The sequence below is a fragment of the Crinia signifera genome, chromosome 8 (assembly GCF_055691185.1).
Source record: "Crinia signifera chromosome 8, ASM5569118v1, whole genome shotgun sequence".
NCBI lineage: Eukaryota > Metazoa > Chordata > Amphibia > Anura > Myobatrachidae > Crinia > Crinia signifera.
This window is the reverse complement of record NC_139224.1, coordinates 60,860,503-60,883,871: the sequence shown is the minus strand read 5'-3', so window position 1 is coordinate 60,883,871 and position 23,369 is coordinate 60,860,503. Positions and strand designations below refer to the sequence as shown.

General features: G+C 43.5%; 1 protein-coding gene across 3 annotated transcripts in view; it reads left to right on the top strand.

Annotated features, from left to right (window-relative positions):
- Positions 1-17,026, top strand: part of FAM227A (family with sequence similarity 227 member A) — a 72,954-nt gene extending 55,928 nt beyond the window's left edge. For 2 of the 3 annotated variants that reach the window (XM_083156533.1, XM_083156534.1), the window contains exons 12-13: positions 14,790-14,954; positions 16,682-17,026. In XM_083156533.1, the coding sequence (XP_083012659.1) occupies positions 14,790-14,954; positions 16,682-16,801 (285 nt within the window). In that variant the 3' untranslated portion in view covers positions 16,802-17,026. Of the gene's footprint in view, positions 1-14,789; positions 15,047-16,681 lie in introns of all 3 variants that reach the window. The other variant, XM_083156535.1, reaches the window with a different exon arrangement.
- The last annotated feature ends 6,343 nt before the right edge of the window (positions 17,027-23,369 follow it).

Genomic DNA, 23,369 nt, shown 5'->3' with positions numbered 1-23,369 from the left:
TCGCGGGCTCACTGCGCTCCCTCAGAGCTTGGGGTTATATTACCCCGGTTAGTGGTAGTTGTGTCAGGGTTTTTGCACAGCAATTCTGGCGTTTTTTATTTCTGTGTATAGTTTTTACTTGCACATACACAGAAATAAAAAACGCCAGAATTGCTGTGCAAAAACCGTGACACAACTACCACTAACCGGGGTAATATAACCCCAAGCTCTGAGGGAGCTAAAAATCAAACTAAACCCAACACACACCTCTCTCTGAAAGGGGAATACGCTGAATTAGATGCCAATAAATTGGCAACAGCAATAACCAGCATACACCCCTGCATAAAATACACTAAAGGAGGAAACTGGGCTAAGGCCAATTAAAGGCAATAGTGCATAGACACAATAGACCCAAGAAATACTCCCTAAAAAATCAAATACAGTGCAGCAGACAACGGGCTCTGACATTCTTTTGTTTTAATACATTTCTTTTTTTGTTATAATACATATTTTGTTTTAATACATTTCTTTGTATGAGCACCATGTCTAAATGTATATGATTTTAATTCTTTATTTCACCTAGAAAAAACTAATCCTCTTTTGTTCCAAAGAAAATAAAATAATAAAAACAAAGGGGAAATCTTTTTAAAAGCAAGTTTATTAAAAGCTAAATTTTATTGAATTCATCATTACAATACAGCAAATACAATTAATATCACAATAAAATAATAAAAATTTGTGTGCACTCAAACAGCGTAACATCTTTCTTGTACAACTCTTTGTGCTATCACAGTGGCCTTTAGGACATAAAAGCAGACTCAAAAAAATTAACGACAAAGAAGTGTATCTTGCCAGATGCAAGGAGGCTAAGAAAATGATCAGGCATGCCAAGGCACAAGCTGAGGAGAGAATGGCTCAGTCAGTAGATAAAGGAAGCACAACTTTTTTTAAAGTATATAAGTGAAAGGAGAAAATCAAATGGACAGACACTGAGAATTTGGTGGAGGGAGACAAGGCAATTGCAGATCATCTAAATATTTATTTTTGCACCATATTCACTATAGAAGGAGCAGGGAAGGTGTTGGGAGATGATTTATTATCTCTCCTTTACCTGATAGACCTCAATGTGATGACTCCTTAGAATTCCGTGAGAGAGGGACCCTGTATAGAGATGATCAATAATCGGAGACCAAGTAATGCAGGGTACAGCTCTGGCTTTAATGGGGGCGTGCAACATATTTATAACAATACATAGAATGTAGGCTCGACAAGCTAATAGGCTGGCATTTAGGTAGGTGGGGAAAGTACAGTGTCTAGGGGGGGAGTACAAGTTACCATATAGGGACATTGTGTAGCATACAGCAGTTTCGAACAAATCACAAAACATACAGTTATCTGGAAAGTGCACCACACAGAGTAAACTGAAACAGAATGGGGAAGTAGCAACACGTGACATGCAGGAAAAGAAACTTACAGAATGTGCAGGAGAAACGAAACTCAGAAACACATTAAGAATGTACAGGAGAAACGAAACTTAGAAGTACATTAAGACAAGATGGCTGATTAACCCTTCAATCCCCTCTTAGAATCATAGTCTCTCAGACTATCTGATTCTTATAAACGGCTTCCCTCTTCTGGCGTTGCTGTGTGACATAAGCAGCGTAATCTTCTGGGGAAGGGGTCTTGGCAGACAAATCAGCATACATAACAGGTGTAGCATTGTCTAGGTACTTTGCCCCAATCTTCTTGCACAGGGGGAAAACACAATAAGCAATAATCATAAATAATATCAGTACTACAAGTAGGAAAATGCCTAGCTGAGCTAAGGCATGTTTCCAATTGTTCATCCATCCAAACCAAGCACTCCAGGGGTCGGTGACACCTGAGTTCTTCTTGAGTTCGATGGATAGATCTTCTAACTTTTTAATAGCTAAAGTGATTTTACCGTTGGGACCTGTGTTGTCAGGTATGTACGTACAGCATCCTGTTACTTTATTAATATACACACAAGTTCCTCCTTTCTCAGCAAGAATCATATCTAAGGCCATTCGATTTTGGATTGTCATCTGGGAGGTGGCCTCTAATTGTTCAGCTATACCTTTCAAAGCATCTCGGGTATCATTAACAAATCTCTGCTGATTATAATACATATAATTTATCCATGCTACATTTTTATTGATTGTCACAATGGGTATCAGTGATTCAAAGCCGGCAGCAACTTCGTTTCGTGCTTTGAACTCATCTGGGACCCCTCTTGGGACACCAATAGTATCTATGTATACATGAGGATCAAAACTTTCCTTAGGTGTTTCTCTTTTACTTCTAATAATGTCTAGTGGTTTTGTTGTGGGTGCAGGTGTGGGTATTTCAATGCTGGAGGGTAGAATGTGGATAGGCATAATGACTTTAGCCAGGGCACATTCTCCTTTCCATGTGTTTTCGAGTCTGGTTCTAATTTTCATATCACCACAGATAAAATAAATATCACCAAGGGACTTTTTCATAATGGGTAGGGCAAAGAATCTGCGAGTGGCACAGAATCCTTCAGGAAATACTTTCAAATCAGCTCCATTGGTGATATTTGAGTAATAACAAGTGTAATTACCTGGGTAGATGGTGATAGCGTTACCTGGGTTGGTGTGTTTAGACAAAATGGGATAATTCCTTTTCCATGACTCACATTCATTATCTAATGTCTTATTATCAGTGTACAAGGTAAAAAAGCATTTATCCTCTGATTCTGGTATATTCAGGGGGACAGTACCTAGATGAGGTCTGGATTTAGCACATACATAACAATCAGTATTATTACTTTTATGGGCATTATATTTCATCCATTCTAACCAAAAATTAACATCTGAGAATCCAGTTTCCATAGCTATAGTATCTTCATAAGTGGGGTTGTTGATAGCTAACATGTCTTTGAACTTAACTATGTGTGGCATAAGAGGCTTACCTGTGTCATCCCTTCCCCTCTGTGCACTGGGGACATAGTTTTTATCATTATACATATCCTTTAGGTAGAAGGTTTGCCGGGGGCTAGGGACTAGGCCTCGGGGGAAGTGAAGTCCAAATACGTACAGGCCGCTGTCTTGGGGGCTGGGGTTTTCTATATTTATCGTAAACTGGCAGGGCTTGAGGGTCTTAGGTTTCCAGTACCCGCGGGGTCGGTCTGCGTTAGAGGAGGTGCAGCTGGTGGTGGGCCTAGAGATAGTCATTCTGTCTATGAGGGCCCTGTTATGTTTGTCTTTCCTGTTCAGGGCCTCGGTGGGGCGGTAATTCCACTTGTTCCCTGAATTCCAAGCTGCCGCCCCCCAATAATCGCAGTTGTGTCCCCAGTAATCACTTGTTACACAGATATAAATAACTTCGGGCCTTAAGTTGGACTTTGGTACTTGATCGAATCGCATGGCTAGATCGATTTTTTCTCTCTTTTTAGCTAGTTTTGGGAATTGGAAATAGTCAAGCACAAATGTGGCAACATGGGTATTAGATGAATTATACCATAGGGTTAACAGTTCGTCATCTCGAGTTATATCTACTTCAGCTTTAAGGGGTATATATACTGCAAGACCTAGCAAAGTCACTAGGGCTAAAGTGGGGGGAATCATTTCTTTCAAAGTCCCCCTCGGCTTCAGGAGTTTGTAAATCCTCGTCCTCGGTGTCTCCAACCGGCAGTTCTTCTCCAGGGTGGAGGTCAGGGTTGTCTACCCTCGTTAGTACCTCGCTGGTCCGGCCTGTGTCAATCTCTGGATCGGTGTCGACCTCTGTGTCGATAGCAGCTGAAGTTGGGATTTTCTTTACTCTGGATGCGTGGATCCACGTTGGTCCCTCGTCTGTGAGAACAGCCGTTCTTGTGACAGCGACCACTTCTGTCTCTGGTCCGTATGCGAAGTCTCCGGGGTTCTTGTTCCTTGGCAGGATCTTCACAACGACCTTGTCTCCAACCCTGAATGGGTGAGTGGGTATCTGTGGATGAGAAGGATTTTTAAAGATAACATTTTGTTCAATCTCATCTAGTTTCTGTATTAGGGATCTTATGTATTCTTCTCTTATTACTTCTAAGTCCCCTTCCGCTATGACTAATGGTTTCTTCGCCCAGGGCGTGGGGAAGGGTCTGCCCATTAGCACTTCGAAGGGGGAATAACCTAGAGTCTTTTGTGGCGTCATTCTAATTTCAGCCAGTATGATAGGAAGGACTGTCTTCCATTTGCTGAAGGTGCCGCCTGTTGCTTTTCTCAATTTATCCTTTAAAGTCCTATTCATTCGTTCCACGATACCTGAGCTCTGGGGATGATAGGGAATGTGGAATTTCCATTGGATTTGCAAGGCTTTAACTAGAGCTTCGGTGACTTTTGCAGTAAAGGCTGATCCTTTATCACTATTGATTTGTAGTGGGCATCCCCATCGCGGAATGATCTCCTGCGTGAGAATGCGGGCAACTGTTTTTGCATCCTCGGACTTTGTTGGAAATGCTTCTGGCCATCGCGAGAACATATCAACTATGACCAAAGCGTATTCTTGTTTTCCTGTACCTGGTATATGGGTAAAATCTATTTGCAGGTGAGTAAACGGGGTGGTTGGGTATTCAAGATGCTGGTGTCTTGCTTTGTTGGGGTTGTTTGGGTTGTTTCTAAGACACACAATACATCTGCTAACATATTGGTTTACAAGTTCTTTTGCATTTGTGATGTAAAAATCATTGGTGAGGAGCAGTGTTGTCGTGACTTTACTGTGGTGACCTACTCCGTGGTAGTGTGCTATGAACAGTGAAGCACTTGTTTGGGGGATACACGGTTTCCCCTCTTTGCAGATTAATCCAGTCCGTGGATTCTTCTGCAGAATTGGATATGTCCAATCTGATAAATCAGAGTTAGAGGCAGCCGCCTGTAATTCCGTAAGTAAGTATGTGTCATCTAATGACGGTGGCGAGATTACGGCCAGTGTGAGATTGTATGTGGATGTGGTAGCAGCCTGTTTTGCAGCAGTGTCAGCAAGGGCATTGCCCCGCGAGATATCGTCCTTTCCTCCGGTGTGTGCTTTGCAGTGGAGGATGGCAATGTGTGAAGGCAGTGTGATTGCATGTAGGAGATCAGTGATTAATTGGGCATGTGATATGCCTTTTCCATCAGCGCCTGTGAAGCCTCGGCGCTGCCAAATCATACCATGGTCGTGGACAACGCCATAGGCATATTTGGAGTCTGTGTAAATAGTGACAGGCTTTGCAGTGTATAGGTGGCATGCTCTTGTGAGAGCAATTAGTTCAGCAGCTTGTGCTGATTGTAGAGGAACTGCTTTTGCTTCAAGAACAGTTTGAGGAAGTTTAACTACTGCGTAGCCTGCCTGGTACGTGTTGTCATTTGGTCGACTGCAAGATCCATCAACAAAAATTATGTCGGCGTCAGGTATGGGCACAGTCGACATGTCACTTCTGGGTGAAGTTTCTGAGTCAATTGTCAGAGAACAGTCATGTGGAGGAGGTGCCTCGTCGTCAGGTCCTTTTAAGCCTAAAAGGGCATTGAGTATGGGCACCGGTCCCTCTGAATTTGTTGCGTACTTGATAATGAGTGATGGGTTACCTAGTAGGAGTACCTCGTAACCACTGAGTCTTTGGGCTGACATGTGTTGTGTATGTAAGCCTTTGAGGATGGACAGTACGTTATGTGTAGTATGAAGAACGGTACTGTGTCCTAAAGTGAGTGCGGCAGCCATTTCAACAACCATTGCACAGGCAGCCAGTGCTCGAAGACAAGCAGGCATTCCTTGTACAGTGACCGGCATTACCTTTGAAAAGAATGCGACGGGTCGCATTTTGCCTCCATGAACTTGGGTGAGTACACCCGCCATAGTTTTACAGGTGTCCCTTGCAAACAGGTGAAATGGCAAAACATAGTTGGGGAGACCAAGCGCGGGGCTTTTAACTAACATTGCTTTGAGCTTTTCATATGCAGAAAACATTTCATTTGACCATTGTATGACTTTGGGTTTGTCTTTGAGTGTGCATTGTCTCAAGATATTATCGTAATAGGAACAATCAGAAATCCACTGTCTGCAGTAATTTACCATACCCAAGAAAGACAGCATATCTTTCTGGGTAGCTGGGGTGACCAGGCCCAGTACAGACTGTATGCGTTGTGGGCTGATTTTCCTTTCTCCCTCAGAGAGCACAAAACCCAAGTAATTGACATGCTTTTGACACCATTGCATTTTTGTTTTGGACACCTTGTGTCCACATTCACATAACCAGTTTAACAGTGATATACCATCCTCCCGGCTGGCCTCCTCCGTTGGACTACAGAGTAGCAGATCGTCTGCATACTGTAGCAGGACAGAACTATGGGGGGGGGTGCCATGGAGCCAATGTGGCTTGGAGGACTATGCTATAGACTACAGGTGAGTCAATATAGCCTTGTGGTAAACGACACCAGGTGAGTTGTTTACCTTCAAAAGAAAAAGCAAAAAGTAATTGGGTCTCTGCATCGATCGGAATGCTAAAAAATGCGTTTTTCAAATCCACAACGGAGAAAAAGGCTGCATCTGCAGGGATGGCTGAAATGAGTGTGTTAATGTCTGGCACTATTGGTGCAATTGGTACTATGAGGTCATTTACTTTCCTCAAGTCCTGTACGAATCTAATGCTTCCATCAGCCTTAGCGACCAGGTTGATGGGTGTGCAGTATGGTGAGATCACATATCTCAGTATGCCTTGTTCTAAAAACTCCTGTATCATTGGTCTAAGACCTTCAATCTTCTCTGGTGATAATGGGTACTGTTTACTGTACACGTGACTTGAATTTGGTTTGAGTTTCGCTTTGTATGGCGTACAGGGTATGAAGCCTGTGTCATAGGGACCGTTGGCCCAGATTCCTGCGTTGATTTTGTCAATTGAAGTGTTAAGTGAGTCTTGGGACATTAAGAAGTGTGGTGAAGTGACGTGAAGTCCACTTCCCTTGGGTGAAGGTGTGATGGAGATGCGGAATTTATTGAAAAGGTCCCTTCCCAATAAGTTGACAGGGCATTCTGCGATGACCCTGAATTGATGTTCACCTAAATAACGTCCGTTTTCAGATTGTATGGTCAGTTCGTCAGTCAGGTAAGTGTCAGTGGGTATCCCGTTGATTCCCATTGAAGGAGTAGTCTTTTGTAATTCACCATCATAGTGTAAGGAACACAGGACACTGGTTGTGGCACCGCTGTCTACCAAAAAGGGTAGTTTCTTCCCATTCACATATAATGTGACAAGGGGTGCATCTTCCCAGTGGGTGGTGAATTGGACAAAAGATGGGATACCCTCCTCCGGGCCCCGTCACAGGGTGGGGTCGGACCAGTCAACCCTAAAACGCACATGGTCCTGGACGGGTGTGGGGCCACGGGCTGCTCTGGGTGGCCCTTGTGTGAAAGATGGTTGTTGGGGTCTTTGTGGTGGGAATGGGCATTCCCTGGCCCAATGTGTGTTTTGGCCACAATTATAACAAGAGGTTTCTCGCTTAACTGGGACTTGATTGTTGTTATAGGGAGGGGCCCTATAAGGCTGTGGTTGTTGTGGTGGGCGATGTGGGTGGCCCTGGGTATTGCGATTAAACCTCTGGGGTCTACCTTGATTCTTTGGGTTAACATTTTGATAGTTATGGGTACTGGGCAGGACCTTTTTAACATCAAAACAACCTGCAGCTTCTTTTTCATAAAGGTGAGTTTTAAAGTCGTCTAATTTGTCCGACGTCCAACTAGAGACACTTTGTTTTACCGGTGTGGCAATTGAACTGAGTAAGTTGTTAATAAATGTGGATATGAGTAGGGTCTCCAACTGTGGGTGAAGTCCTGCTTCCTCAGTCCAACATTTTTTAAATCTTTTCCAGAATTCTGTGACTGATTCAGTGGGTTTCTGTTTGCAGGCCACTGCTACGGGTAGGGAGGATCGACTTTTGAAAACAGTAATCATGTGGTTTTCTATTTCAGTCCACATTTGCGTTATTCCTTTTTCTGTGTTTAGGGGGTATTGGATAGTTCCTATCTCTTTGGGCTGTTTGTCTATACTGGGAATTAGGGTCCAGTTCCAACCATGGTAATGGTCAATAACGTTATCAATGATTAGTCTCATATCCTCTTGGGTATAATTCCTGCCTTTGCATGCTTTTTTAAGATAGGCAATGCATCCTGTCGGGGTGACAGTGGGTTTCGGGCAGTGTTTAATGATTCTATTTAAATCTTCTATTTCAATTGGTTTTGTGAGCAATTGATCTCCTATTGTCATAAAGGGGAGGCTGGTTTGGACTCCCTCATATGTTGCACCTGATCTCATTGTTAACGGGCCGACTTCTGTGGTAACTAATGATTTGTCTGCATGGATTCTTTTAGACTTTTCTCTTGCTCGGGCAAGTATATTTTGTTCTTCTATTTCTTCTGCCGTTAAGTCGGAGCCTTCTAAAAGGGGTATATCCTCCTCTTCATCTTTTTTCCTACGACTGGGTGAACTGTCCCTACTGTGGACTGGTGTTTTTTCCTTTTTGGGTGGTTTTGGTGCAGTTGGGCTGACAACATGGCTTGCGATGGCAAGGAGATCGGTGTCAGTTAGTGAGGGATAGACTGGGCTATAGGGTGGGGGTGACAATTGTTTGACTGACTTATTACTTCTTATTTCCTCTATTGAGTGTAACCTAGTGGTGACACTTTTTATCTTTCTTTGTTTCTTTGATAAATTTGTGTCGTGCCAGAAAGGAGCAATAGTGAGCCATTGCTCTCCTCCGGCAGACATATATTTCATGTCCCATGATGGATCGCCTGTGTACCATGGCCAGGCTTCCTTGTCTCCCAGACAAAGACCTTTGACTATGTCCATGTAAAATGGATAATTGGCACCATCTCTGGGAAAGGGGTTTGGACTACCAACAGCCTCAGTCCATCCCGCTAAATTATCTACCCATGGGTTTATTAAGAAGTAATTTGTGGGTGAGTTACGGGCTACATATTCCTTACATGTCTCATTAGGTAATGGAGGTGGATATGTTGTAACCTTTTTACTATTGTTGGAACCCATGTTTTGGTACAAATGTGTTTCAGTATTTACAATTATGAATGGGAGCGTGGAAAGTTCTTAATACTCAGATCAGGGGCGCCGTCTCAGTCAGGCAGGTCGGAACCTGTGGCAGCAGACTGTGAGGGTTGGTCTTTATCTGAATATTATATGAACTGTGTTCCTTCTAAGTACATCCCATTTATTATACTTAAATACAGAATATTAGTAAAACAACAGACTGTCTATGTGACAGTGGACAGAGTCTTGTTGTTATGTGAATACTGTATATGAAGCCTCACGTAGCGTTATCCTTAAGAATAAGGAAACATAAGACCGCTAGTCTGTTGGCATACAGTAAACAATATTTTCCTGATGTTATTGTGCGTGAACTTACCAACCGCACTTACAATGGTTATACAGATATCAATTGTGTGTTCACTTACCAACCACACAAAGGATATTCACTTAGACAAACAATTTTAAACATGTAACAGATGAGAGACAGAGAAGAATGGCCATATAGAGACGAGTGATCAAATTGAGGTCACTAAATCGGACCCCAGGTCCTGTCTATGTGTCCCAGACACAAATGTCAATGTTCAGATCCCAGATCTGTGTGCGCACATTGAAGTGAAGTCCCTGACTTCAGAAGTCCCAGACTTCGTAAAAGTGTTCTTCTGTTCCCGGAACAGAGATACACGGGTTCAGATTCAGACTGTCTGCAATCCCACAAAGACAGAGAGATTACTCGTCTGTCAGTCTGGGGACAGACTCTGAATCCCGGACGAGCCCCCAGCTGTTGGGAGATGATTTATTATCTCTCCTTTACCTGATAGACCTCAATGTGATGACTCCTTAGAATTCCGTGAGAGAGGGACCCTGTATAGAGATGATCAATAATCGGAGACCAAGTAATGCAGGGTACAGCTCTGGCTTTAATGGGGGCGTGCAACATATTTATAACAATACATAGAATGTAGGCTCGACAAGCTAATAGGCTGGCATTTAGGTAGGTGGGGAAAGTACAGTGTCTAGGGGGGGAGTACAAGTTACCATATAGGGACATTGTGTAGCATACAGCAGTTTCGAACAAATCACAAAACATACAGTTATCTGGAAAGTGCACCACACAGAGTAAACTGAAACAGAATGGGGAAGTAGCAACACGTGACATGCAGGAAAAGAAACTTACAGAATGTGCAGGAGAAACGAAACTCAGAAACACATTAAGAATGTACAGGAGAAACGAAACTTAGAAGTACATTAAGACAAGATGGCTGATTAACCCTTCAGAAGGTACCACAGTTAAGTTGCAAGGACATTCATAAAAATAAGGTAGATGGAAGTACATTTACTAAGTTGAAAGTCCTAACAGAACTCTCAAGACTGAAAGTGGATTAATCAATGGGGCCAGACAGAATGCTTCCAATGATACTAAAAGAACTAAAAGATGTGCTGGTAGTGTCATTAACAGATTTATTCAACCAGTCACTAGATACAGGTGCAGTTCCAGAGGACTGGAAAATAGCAAATGCAGTTCCACTGCACAAAAGCGGAAGCAAAGAAAAAGCAAGTAACTACAGACCAGCGAGACTTACATCAGTAGTAGGGAAATTAATGAAAACACTATTAAAAGAAAGAATAGTGGACTATCTTAAATTAAACAACTTACAGGATCCAAAGCAGTATGGTTTTACTGCAGGGAGATCATGCCAAACAAATCTTATTGACTTTTTTGAGTCCATAACCAAAATAATAGATGAAGGGGGGCCGTAGATGTGGCATATCTAGACTTTAGTAAGGCATTTGACACTGTCAAACATCGCAGACTGCTAAATAAACTTGAAAGTGTGGGGTTGGATTATAAAACAATTAAATGGATAAGAACCTGGTTGCAGGATAGGAAAAGGACAGTTGTAAATGGAGTGCATTCTATGGAGGGACTTGTTACCAGTGGAGTACCCCAGGTATCTGTACTTAGACCAGTGCTCTTTAATATCTTTGTTAGTGACATTGCAAATGGTAATGAAGGGAAAGTATGCCTTTTTGCAGATGACACAAAGATATGCAACAGAGTAGACACACCTAGAGCAGTAAATCAAATGACCTAGATAAACTTGAGAATTGGTCAACTACAGTTTAATGCTAAAAAATGCAAAATTATGCACTTGGGACTCAAAAACCCAAAAGCTCAATATAGTATCAAGAGTACTATAATGGAAACTACTGAGGAGAAAGGGATCGAGCAGTCACTATTTCAAGTGACTTAAAGGCAGGAAAGCAATGTAGCAAAGCAATGAGTAAGGCTAGTCAGATGCTTGGTTGCATAGGGAGAGGAATCAGTAGCAGAAAAAAATAAGTAAAAATGTCACTTTATAGGTCATTGGTATGGTCTTATCTGGAATACTGTGTCCAGTTCTGCAGAACATATCTTCAGAAGGATATAAATACATACAGAGACAGTACAAAGAAGGGCAACCAAAATGGTGCATGGCCTACATCACAAAACTTACCTGGAAAGACTAAAAGATCTTAACATGTATAGTTTGGAGCAGAGAAGGGAAAAGGGGGACATGATAGAAATCTTCAAATATATCAATGGCTTTAACATAGTACAGGGGGGGGGAGGGGGGTCTTCAAAGGAAAAGTAAAAGAACACAAGGAAATGCACTGAAACTGGAGGGAGGTAGGTTCAGGGGAAATGTTAGAAAAAATTACTTCACAGAAAGGGTAGTGGATAAGTGGAATAGCCTCCCATCAGAGGTGGTAGAGACTAAGACAGCAGAACAATTTAAACATGCTTGGGATAGGCATATGAATATCCTTACAAAGAAATAAGGATCAAAAAGGGTTGAGATTACCTGAAGGATAAAAAAGGGGCAGACTAGATGGGCCAAATGGTTCTTATCTGCCATCAAATTCTATGTTTCTATGACTTCTTAAACTAGTTCTGGGAAGGTTTAAATGAAGAACATATTCTTCTATGGTGCTACTTAAAATGTTCCATGTTAAAGAGATGTAGTGATGGGATGTACGATGTGTGTCTATTAAATAACAAGACTGCTTGTAAAAAAAAAAATACAACATATTGTGTGAGTTAAAAGGAAGTGGGGGGACATTACCGTCGACCATCCCTAAATGGTTTTGCAAGTTTTACCCCCCTTGCACAGATAGTTTGCTGTCACACCATCTTCGAAGTTGTGTTTTTACTGTGCATTGTAAAATGCTTAGTTCTAATGCAGGGCAATGTGTTAGCTTGAAAGTTTTAGTTGCTTAGAACCAAATGCCCAACAAATCATTTCATATGTTAACTGAGGTTACGGGGCAAGCGCACGAGTGCCACTAAAGATTTAGCAATGATTGTGTGGATGTTGAAGCTATTGCATATCCAAAACAAATGAAAATTTGAAAATATATGCGTGGGCCAGTCAAGTTCTTTCACACCATGGGGGTTATTCAGACCTGATCACTTCTCTGCTAATTTGAAGAGCCCTGTGATCAGATAGCTGCCACCCTGGCAAAATGAAATCCCACCATGTGCAAGGCTGTGAAAGGCAAAATAATCGAAAATCGGCAAATAGCGGCAAATCCATTCGCAACTCCATTGAATGATTTTTCCATAACCCAGGACCTACTCGGCCGCAACCTCCCTGATGGTATTGAATGATGGATAAGTACCTGCTTGTATTTCTCAGCACTAAGGACACCATTAATCCTGACCAATTCCACAACTCCATTTACAGAAATGCAGCTCCAAACTTGCATGGTACCTCCATCATGTTCCACTATGGTTGTTGGCACTGCTGGGTATCTTTAGACTTTTGAATTGGAATACTCTGCTATTTACAACTGCTATAACTGTTATATAGGATTCAGTATTGAATCCCGGCGGTCGGGATCCCGGCGTTCAGAATCCCGACGCCGGAATCCCGACAGCCGAAATGCCGACAAGGGGGGGACGTGGATCGCCCCCCCTTGCGGGCTCGCTGCGCTCGCCACGCAGCGGGCCCGGTGCCTCGCTACGCTCGGCACGCTATTTTATTCTCCCTCCAGGGGTGTCGTGGACACCCCAGGAGGGAGAAAGTGTCGGCATTTCGGCGGTCGGGATTCCGGCGTCGGGATTCTGAACGCCGGGATCCCGACCGCCGGGATCTTAACTGCATCCCGTTATATATGCCATTGGGTGAACTTTATCTCTCACTTTTATCAACACTCTTGGACTGAAGCTATTTCATCTGCTGCTGTATCCATCTAAATATATACTAACAGCCACAGGAGCTCCAGTTCCCAGTGCTTTACTGCTATCTCACATACAGAACAGTCAAGTGCTTAAAATAGATTATGTAACACCCACTGCCCAGCTAAAAATAAAGATATTATAAAATAATTTATAAAACAGTGGGGGGAATCACCTTCCAATACGCATAAGTCCCATAAGTTCAATTGCAAGTTATAAAGTTATACGTAAATTACCCCTATGTATTGGAAGAGACAACATTGTGATATAACTTTCCCAAGCATCCAAAAAATTAGCCGCCCCCCCCCCCCCCAATCTTTACTTTTCAAACTTGGTCTCAACGCAGGCTATTCTGAAGTTATGGTTGGTTTTCTTTATATAACAAAAAGGTTGGGAGTGCCTGGATGTATCCAGTTTAAGCCTCCTATACAGCTGTTTCTGTTTCAATTAATGACTGTGTTTCAACCTACAGATGAAAATAATCATCATTATGACCAGCTTGGTATTATTGGTCAATTCTGTTCATTCACTTTGCATTTTGATAAAAATAAACAATTAACACTTATTTTTAAAGCATTACGATATAAGATACTGAGAGACTGTCAAACACATTATTCATTATACAAGAAAAATTTATCTATCTATCTATCTAGTAAAATGTTTAGTGTGGCTGCATCTCTGACAGGATTTAGAAACAGCTAACGGGTCAATCAATTATCTGGATTTAAAATAATATTGAAAAAAAATTGGACCCTAAGGTCACCCACAAGCGCTGGTCTATATAGAAAATAATCAAATATATTTTTGTAAAACGGGTTTACATTTACTTTAATTAATCTAGATCCTTTGGGTAAGCTGCCGCCTCCTACCAGAGGAATTGTGTACCACTGTTGGTTATACAATAGAGGGAATGGTAGATTACTGCAAGGTAGCGCTGCTTAGCACAAAGGCAAATTGGACCATGTAATGTGATATCACAGGGGGGTCATATATACTGCCACCCCAAGCATCACTGTCCTGGACTCACTGGCAGTTGATGTGACTGCCCCTCTTTGAATTTTGAACTGTGCTGGAGTCCAACCTCTGTAACTACCACTGGCAGGGAAGTCCAGGAACAGAGCATTTTGTACCTAATGGAATGGGTCATGTTGGGGGTACTTGCCACCAAATAAAAAAAACCCTGTGTGTCCAGAACAGGGCCCCCCTGACAGGCCCGGGTAAATTGTACCTGCTCCCCCCCTCTCTCGGCACCCCTGCTTGGGCTATAATAAACACTAATCTTTAATTTCATGTATACTCAAAATATAAAATATTTATTAAATTCAACCTGTAAATTTACTAACCGAGACCATGAGAGGCCACATCTGTAGCAATTAGAATTGGTGCTTTTCAGCTGCGAAATTCTGTTAAAATAAAACCAAGAAAGTGGGTTATTTATTTTGCACAACAGTAGATTGATATTGACAGGACTTCAAAGATACCAATACTGACACTATGTTAAAATGTTGAGAAGGCCATGACTTGGTTTAAATTCATGTTTCTTCTTACCATTGCTTGCAGCTATATCCAGCACACTGCGGACCACCTGCCACACGCAGGCTTTTCAACCTGCAGGGACACAGCCCTCTGATTCAGTATTACCTGCAGAAACGAAACCTTGAGCCACAAACTGGACTGAACATCCTAGTGCAGAGAACTGAGATTCAAAAGCAGGAACCAATACCATATCCTTTCCATTATACTTATAGATGGGCTTCTGCCCTGTTTTCATCAAACAAATATTCTTGATGTTTTGATTTCATATCGGCTTACTACCTGTATCCTTTTCTTCTCCGGTTTTCTTCCTTTTATGTGTTTACATTGGAATTGGAGTGCCCAGGAAACTTACTGTCATTGACTTTTCCAAAATTCCTGAGGCAGTGGCCTGCCTTACAAGGTCCTGTCGACTTCTCTATTGAATTGTCTGAATGAGTGCCAGATGACATAATTAACAGTCAAATGGGTCATTTTAGTCCTTTGCACCAATACATGAAGCCCCAAAATGTGTCCTTTTTACAGCAAGTGAGATGAGAGGGGCTAAAATGACCCATTTTGTTGTGAATTGTGTAATCACGTTCCATTCTTTTCAGAGTTGTGATGTGCATGAGGGAAGCAATGGCAAGGTAAAGATCAGTCCAGTTAGCAAAGCTCCAATTATAAAAAAAAAAAAAGCTATATACTAATAAATATTGTCCTGTGTGCGGAAGCCTAAATATCTATCTTCAACGGTAGCTTGCAGCTCCTTGACAATAATGAGGATTACCATCACATGAGGATTGGAATATATTGAAATTGCAACTTGATACACAAGAACTGGTAAAGTGCACTTGAGGTGTGTACACACTTGTACAATCTGCATGAGATCCAAATGCGATTACAATTTAGACTATCTGCATACAATTTAGACTATCTGCATACAATTTAGACTATATAGTGCAGATCTGCACTATATAGACAGGGCAGCCAAGACTTTCTGGCTGAGATATTGGAGCGCGCATCTTGAACGCATCTGGATCGCTTGGGATAAAACCCATACAATCTGCATGAGATCCAGATGAGATTTTGACTATATAGTCAAAATCTCATCTGGATCTCATGCAGATTGTACAAGTGTGTACACAGCATTACCCCTGTGACTCAATTCCACTTGGGCCATTACCCACACTCCCGATTATCCACTTGGGCTAATACCCACGCTCCCTCCTGAGACGTGAAAGTGATATTTAAATATTTTTTTTAACATGTTTTCTATGTGATGTTATATTGCCCTTTATTCTGTTTTATTTTATGTGGTTATATACATAAGTAAAATGTATTACTTTTTAAACACTTGTGAGATTATATATTATTTTTGCATTAGCGCTGCTTACATGCCTTGTGCGTGACTGTGTGTATTTTCGTTTTTTGGTGGGGATTGACTACTCCCCTTTGAGCAGCTGCTTACCTAGAACTCCAGCCCCTGTCTGAGCGCCCGATTATTCGTTTTGAATTATTCCTTTATACTAATAAATCCTTCTCGTCACAGGTCCTCTTTTGCACCAACAAATAGTATTTTAGGTAAACAAATGTAATGAGATGGTAATCCAAATTAACACAGTATTAATTCAGCAGTAATGCTTTTAGAACACAATGTTAATTAAATGCAACTATCCTTCAAAGGTTATGTTGACATCTTTACTTTTACGGAGGGTCTCGTATAAATGATTTTTATTTTTAATATTTGATACATTAATCCATCAGTGTTTACTAAAACAGTACCAGTGCCTTACTGCCTGGTATTATAAGTAAAAGTTCAGCAATAAGCCAGATGCTTGTCCTGTTTGAGTGAAATTAATGAAAATGGATTTCTCAGAAATCTATTTAATCACGTATGTTATCACATAAATGTTCTTAACTAACTCCTCCTCTGTACAAGGCTTATGCTGAAGTCAGCAAGAAACGACAAGAGTGCAAACAGCAAGATAAGCTCTCTGAATTCTTTAAGAAGAGTTGGAAAGAAAATACATCAAAATACGGAAGATAGTCATCTGTAACCTTAAATAAAACTTATATAACTGCATTTATATGACAGCTTTTTGTTGGAATTTATTTAATGGTATTTGGTAATGAAACTGACAGGCTGCTTTAAACATTGTAAAGGACAGTGATATATTTGATGTCAATGAACTCCTATACATACTTGCCTACTGCTCTTGAATGGCTGGGAAGCTCCTGAAAATCGTGTGGCGCTCCCGGTCCCCCTGAAAAATGGGCAAGAATCTCGGTCAGCCTGGACAGCTGCACATAATGCTGCCACAGCCGGGGAGTGGTGGGGTATAACGCGATTTGTAGTGAATCACATCGTAGTGCACCATCCTGTTACGTATGAGCACCTTCTCTTCCACATCCAAACCCAGGACCAATGCAATATTCATGGGGATTTAAATAAGTATAAGTGGGTTCAAATCCCTGAGATCAGGGTTTTCTGCCAGACTCGGATCCCAGATCGAGGCAAAATGTCATCATCCCACTGTCGCATTCTCACAGGTTTTAGATTCTATATAAGTTTCCACTGATCTGGAACATCTTCACTCAGACATTGGAATGGGTAGTGTGTCTGGGGTGGCATGGGGTGGGTGCTGCTCTAGCTGCCCAGGCAGGATGACCTGTGTGCTCTATCAGTCCGGACAGGGTGACCTGTGTGCTCTATCAGTCCTGGCAGCGTGACCTGTGTGCTCTATGAATCCAGGCAGGCTGACCGGTGTGCTGCATAAGTCCAGCAGTGCTGCGTGTTGATAGAAATGGAGGACACACAATTTAAAGATCAAGAACCACTTCCTACTACTAATGCTGAAGCTGCTGCCACCAGTCATGATGATGCAAGTCGATCAACGTTGTCTTCTAAGGCCGATGCTCAATGTCATAAATGGCACTTAAATGAAAAAAAAAAAAAGCTACATTTTACTATAATAAACAAGAAATAATGATTTTATATTATTTAAAATTGCCATTCACAACACAAAGTGGAAAGAAAAGGGTAAGGACATGGGCTATGTTCGTGACTGGTTGTCAGCACCAGAGTTTGCTGTGTTGCCGGCTGTGACTGTGGTGGACCAGTGGAGGGCTCTGGGAACCGGAAGGATGGAGGTTTGATGGATGGTGAGGTCATAAACTGGGATACCAGGGGACAGCTGTACCAGAGTGTTTGCAGAGACCAGGAACAGGGGCACAGAGTCTAACTCGCCGGTGGTTTTCACCAGGGAACCCTGCAAGAGGGTTTGGGTTTAGCTGCGCCCGGCGAGCAGGTCGCTGCCCCATGCCCTGTTCCTCTGGTACAAGCTGGCTGGTACAGAGGATACATGATGGAAAGCAGAAGTGGATGTATTGGAATCTTGAGATGACTTGAACTGTCAGCCTGGGAGCCGAAAGTAAGTAGAGATACTCAGGTAGCCGGGGATGACAGTTGGTGCCTTGAAGCCGATAACTATGGATGGCCTGGGAGCCGGTAGGAGTTGTCAGCCAGAGATAACTGTTGATGGCCTGGGACCTGGAGAGTTGTCAGTGGCCTGGAGAAGTCGACAGCCAGGACAGGGATGGTAACAGTCTCTGGCGAACACAACAGCTGGTGGTCGATTCAGGGTGTTGACAGTCAGGAGACAGGTGATAATGATCTCTGGAGAAGTACAGCAGCTGGAAGGACCCGGGGTGTCGACAGTCAGGACACTAATGGTAATAGTCTCTGGAGCAATACTGCAGTTGATGGTCGACCTGGGGTGTCGACAGTCAGAACACTGTCACAATAACAAAAGATTGGCCTGGGAGCTAGTAGGGATAGCTAGCCAGAACCAGCAGCGTCCTCAAGAGTGACTAGCAGGTGGAGAGATAGCCAGATAGCAGCAGCAGGACACTGGAGATGGTATCACTAGAAGCACTGGGTAGCTAGGAGCCTAGGAACTCTCTGACTCAGGAGCAGGAACTCAAGGGACAGATTGAGCAATTGTTCAAGTCAAGGAGGCTGGGCCAGAACCTTGACTTTTACCCCCCTGCCTGTCTCTGATTGGCTGCAAGCTGCAGCATCAATCAGAACCAGGAAGTGCTTGGAATTACCTTGGTTCTGACACAGGTATCCAGGTCAGAGTTCAGACTAGCAGACAGTACGATTGGCCCATACTGTCAGCTGATCCCAGGTATCATGGCGGCACCCATGCAGCATGGACCCAGCGTGGAACCGGCAAGGGACTCCATGCAAGGACCAAGGGGACGCAGGGAGCACAGGGGACATCACACCATGAGCTGCGCCTGGGATGACACAGCAATGGGCCTGCGATGCAGCGCGCATAATTTTTGTCGGGAGTCAATTAAACTACCAGTATGTTTTGAATTGTGGGATTAACCCCACTGGTAAGGGGCATGGCCGCAAACAGGGTTGCGCACAGCGGTTTGTGACACTGGTGGTTCAGCTTCTCATGAAGATGGAAGCCCTCATCCTTGAAAAAAAAAAAAAAATAAAGCTTGTTAAAGCACAGGAAACAAGTGTGCGTTCAGAGATAGATATCATAAATCCCCAAGGATTGCAATGTCTAGGCCTCACCTTTCCAACACTATACAGGAAGAGGATACTCCTTCCACCATTTGTGCATCCTCTACACGTGATGGTAGGAGCACTACCACTCCAGTTGCTGACTTTGGGATTGAGGAAGTCACTGCAGGGATTCAGTATGAAATACCACCGGTCAAAATACCGACAGCTATTGACCGACTGTCAAAATCCCGACATGGTCAAAATCCCGACCTGGTCAAAATACCGACATTTAAAATCCCAACAAGGTCAAAATATTGAAATATAGAATGTAGACAGGTGAAAAAGTCAACATGACTTTCGGTCGACAGGTCGCGAGGTCGATATGGGTTTTTTCACTGGTTTTTGTTTTGACCCGAATGTCGACATGGACACAGTTGGGAGTCAACCGCAGCTTCGCTCCGCATCACTCGCAATGCTTAGGGCACGGTGACTCGCTGCGCTCGGCACACTATTTTATTCTCCCACCACGCCCTATTTTATTCTTCCCTCCAGGGCATGAAATACCGCCTGTCAGCACATATCGGGTCAAAAAACAGTGAAAAACCCATGTCGACCTCACGACCTGTCAACCGAAAGTCATGTTGACTTTTTCACCTGTCTACATTCTATATGTCGGTATTTTGACCTTGTCGGGATTTTAAATGTCAGTATTTTGACCTTGTCGGGATTTTGACCATGTCAGGATTTTAAATGTCAGGATTTTGACCTTGTCGGGATTTTGACCTAGGTCAATGGATGTCGGTATTTTGACCGTTGGGATTTTGACTGCATCCCCACTGCAGAAGTACACCAGGATGAGGAGGAGATTGGTGTAGCTGTCGGTGAGGAGGAAGATGAAGTATGACAGAAGTCACCCTGTTGCAAAGTGGATTACTGAGGCCATAACAAATATGCTGCAGTTAGACGTGCATCCAGTATCCACCATTGGTGCAGTTATGGATGTTATTCCAGTTATTAGACAGTTGATGGACATGCTGTTTCCCCAGTACCAAATCCAGTCTAGATGACACTTTACTAGGCAAGCAATTCCCAGACTATACAAACACATTTTAAAAAAGTGTCCTTTGGGTCTTCAAACATGCTATCGTACTAACTTAAGGCCCATACACACTAGAAGAATTTCATTTCAAAAGACTTTGCCAAAATCTCTGAAAGATATATATTTTACCAAAATAGTGCGTACACACTGAGCTATTTTCCCCAAAGAGCAAGAGATTTTCAGGAGGCGAAAGTCTTTGCTGAACATCTTTCATATAAAAGGCGATTTACATAATGGGCGGGGTTTGAAATTCAAGGATGGGAGCAGCTGCCATTTTATTCAGTGCATTCCTGTTCTTGGTGCATGATTCAGAACTGATTGCTGGGCTGCATATATTCGGAGCCCAGCGATCAGGTAAACTACACCTGCTCCGCCCTGACCGGGCAAAATGCCACCCATGTGCAAGGCAAAATTTCATTTGCAGCTGTGCACGTAGGGAGAAATCCATTCAAAATATACATTGGGGGGCAGTGGCGGCGGTAAAATATACATTGCTGGCCTGCAAAAAATGTAAGGCATGGCTTTGTGGGACAGGGAACTATGCACTCCATAATGCCCATTACACATATACCACATACCATAATGCCCATTACACATTATGCCACACACCGTAAAGCCCATTACACATATGCCACACACCATAATGCCCATTACATATAATGCTACATAAGTGTCATTTACCTACATGCTCATTGCTAGGGTTTTCATGCACGGTGCCAGGGGTAACATGCACGGTGCCAGGGGTAACATGCTATGTGCACTGAATCCTTACGCTCACCTTGCCTCGCTGTCTGTCCCTGCCTGCATTAGTAAAGGAGACCGCTGGGCAGAGCGGTGGGGAAATCCGACTGTCTCAGAGCAGGTCCATCTGTCCGCGACTCGCAGCCAATCAGGCGACGGTGGCTCGCGAGTTGCAAGCAGGCGTGTCATTCTAAATAGCCTCACAGCGGGTGGTTGGACCTGCTCTGAGATAGCCGGGTTTACCACCACTCTGCCGGCTGTCTCCTTTAACGATGCAGGCAGGGACAGACAGTGGGGCAAAGTGAGCGGACATTCCGCCTCCAAAATGGACTGATGGAACGCAGTTCTGCCCCGTTCTGGCTCAATTTAACTCATAGTGGGCAGTAATGCCAGTAATATATACATTGCTGGCATGTGCCAGCAATCTATATTACTGGCTTACAATTGTCATTGGTGCCCAGCGGTGCCAGTAATATAGATTGCTGGCATGTGCCAGCAATCTATATATTACTGGCTTACAATTGTCATTGGTGTCCAGCGGTGCCAGTAATATATAGATTGCTGGCATGTGCCAGCAATCTATATATTACTGGCTTACAATTGTCATTGGTGCCCAGCTGTGCCAGTAATATATAGATTGCTGGCATGTGCCAGCAATCTATATATTACTGGCTTACAATTGTCATTGGTGCCCAGCGGTGACAGTAATATATAGATTGCTGGCATGTGCCAGCAATCTATATATTACTGGCTTATAAATGGCTTATAAATGTCATTGGTGCCCAGTGGTGCCTAACATATACATTGCTGGCACATGCCAGCAATGTATATATTATTGGCTTAAAAGAGAAAACATTGGTGGCCAGTGCTGCTCCGTGTGGAGCAGGATGCAGGGAGGTGGGGGGTGCATCAGCTGCATGCCGGTACCGGGCGGCCGAGCATAGGCAGACTGTGTGGACAGTGGAGTGGAGCGGGGCGGACCAGCGCAGCAGCAGGCAGGGTGAGACAGGCGGGGGAGCAGGGCTTTTCACCAGCCAGCCAGCCGCCGCCGCAGCAGCCAGCCGGACGGACGAGTGAGTGGGGCAGCGAGGGCAAGTCCAGGAGGGTGAGTATATGACAGGCGAGGGGGCGGGGGGAGGGCGGCGGGGCGTACCGCCGGGCTGAAAGTGGTTAATCACTTTCAGCCCTGCAGCGTACACACACTGCGATGATTGATGGAAAACCATCCATCATCGCTGGATCTGCTGGTAAAACCAGCAGATGAAAGACCTTCCTAGCGGTGATGCGGGAGCGCGCATCATCGCTAGTCGAGGGTCGCTGTCCCATACACACTAATCGATTTTCAGCTGAAAAACGGTCAAAACGCCTGTTTTGACCGATTTTTAGGTGAAAATCGTCAAGTGTGTATGGGCCTTTAGAGATACATAACTGTGCCAGCCCACTGGGAAGATGTATTGCCTTCCGCAGCAACAACAGCATCATCATCTCACAAAAACCAACTCATTCCTACACTGTGTATCAGTGGTTTCAATAAGAGGCACACCGCTGAGAACCTCTTCGCACAATGGTACCAATATTGCGCAAGCATTACATCTGGGCAAATTCTAGACAGTCACATGTTTTGCTCACACAATGAATCTGGTGGAGCAAAATTTTTGAAAAATGCCAGGGGCCTTCATGAGATGCTGTTGGTGACCCAATAAATTAAATCTTTGATACTTTTAGAATTAAGATGTTGCTGGCTTTCTAAATAGCACATACCTCCCAACTGTCCCGCTAAACGCGGGAACGTCCCGTTTTTTGGGGACAATCCCGTGTCCCTCCTCGTGGCCGGCAGTGTCCCGCTGCGGGGGGGGGGGGGGGGCAGTTGGAAGTCCCCCCCAATCTGACAGAATAGACACTGTGCGCATGCGACTATTCAGCAGTGCAGTGGCCGAAAACGGGGAGGCGGCCCTAATTTGCATATGATGTACCCTCATTTGCATACACCACACCCCCTTTTGGGCGAGTGTCCCTATTCTATCTTTTAAAAAGTTGGGAGGTATGATAGTATGTTGTATTTTTCCAGTTTTACAAGCCAGAGCACTCTGAAACTTTGAGAACAGAGGATGAGAAAGGGCTCTTCATGGTGCATTAAATGCATCAAGCAGCAATAGAAAGATCCACGATACATAAAGATAATTGCTTGTACAGAAAGGCCTTTATTCAGATCTGATTGCAGTATAAATTTGTTTGCAAAATGGGCAAAACCATGTGCACT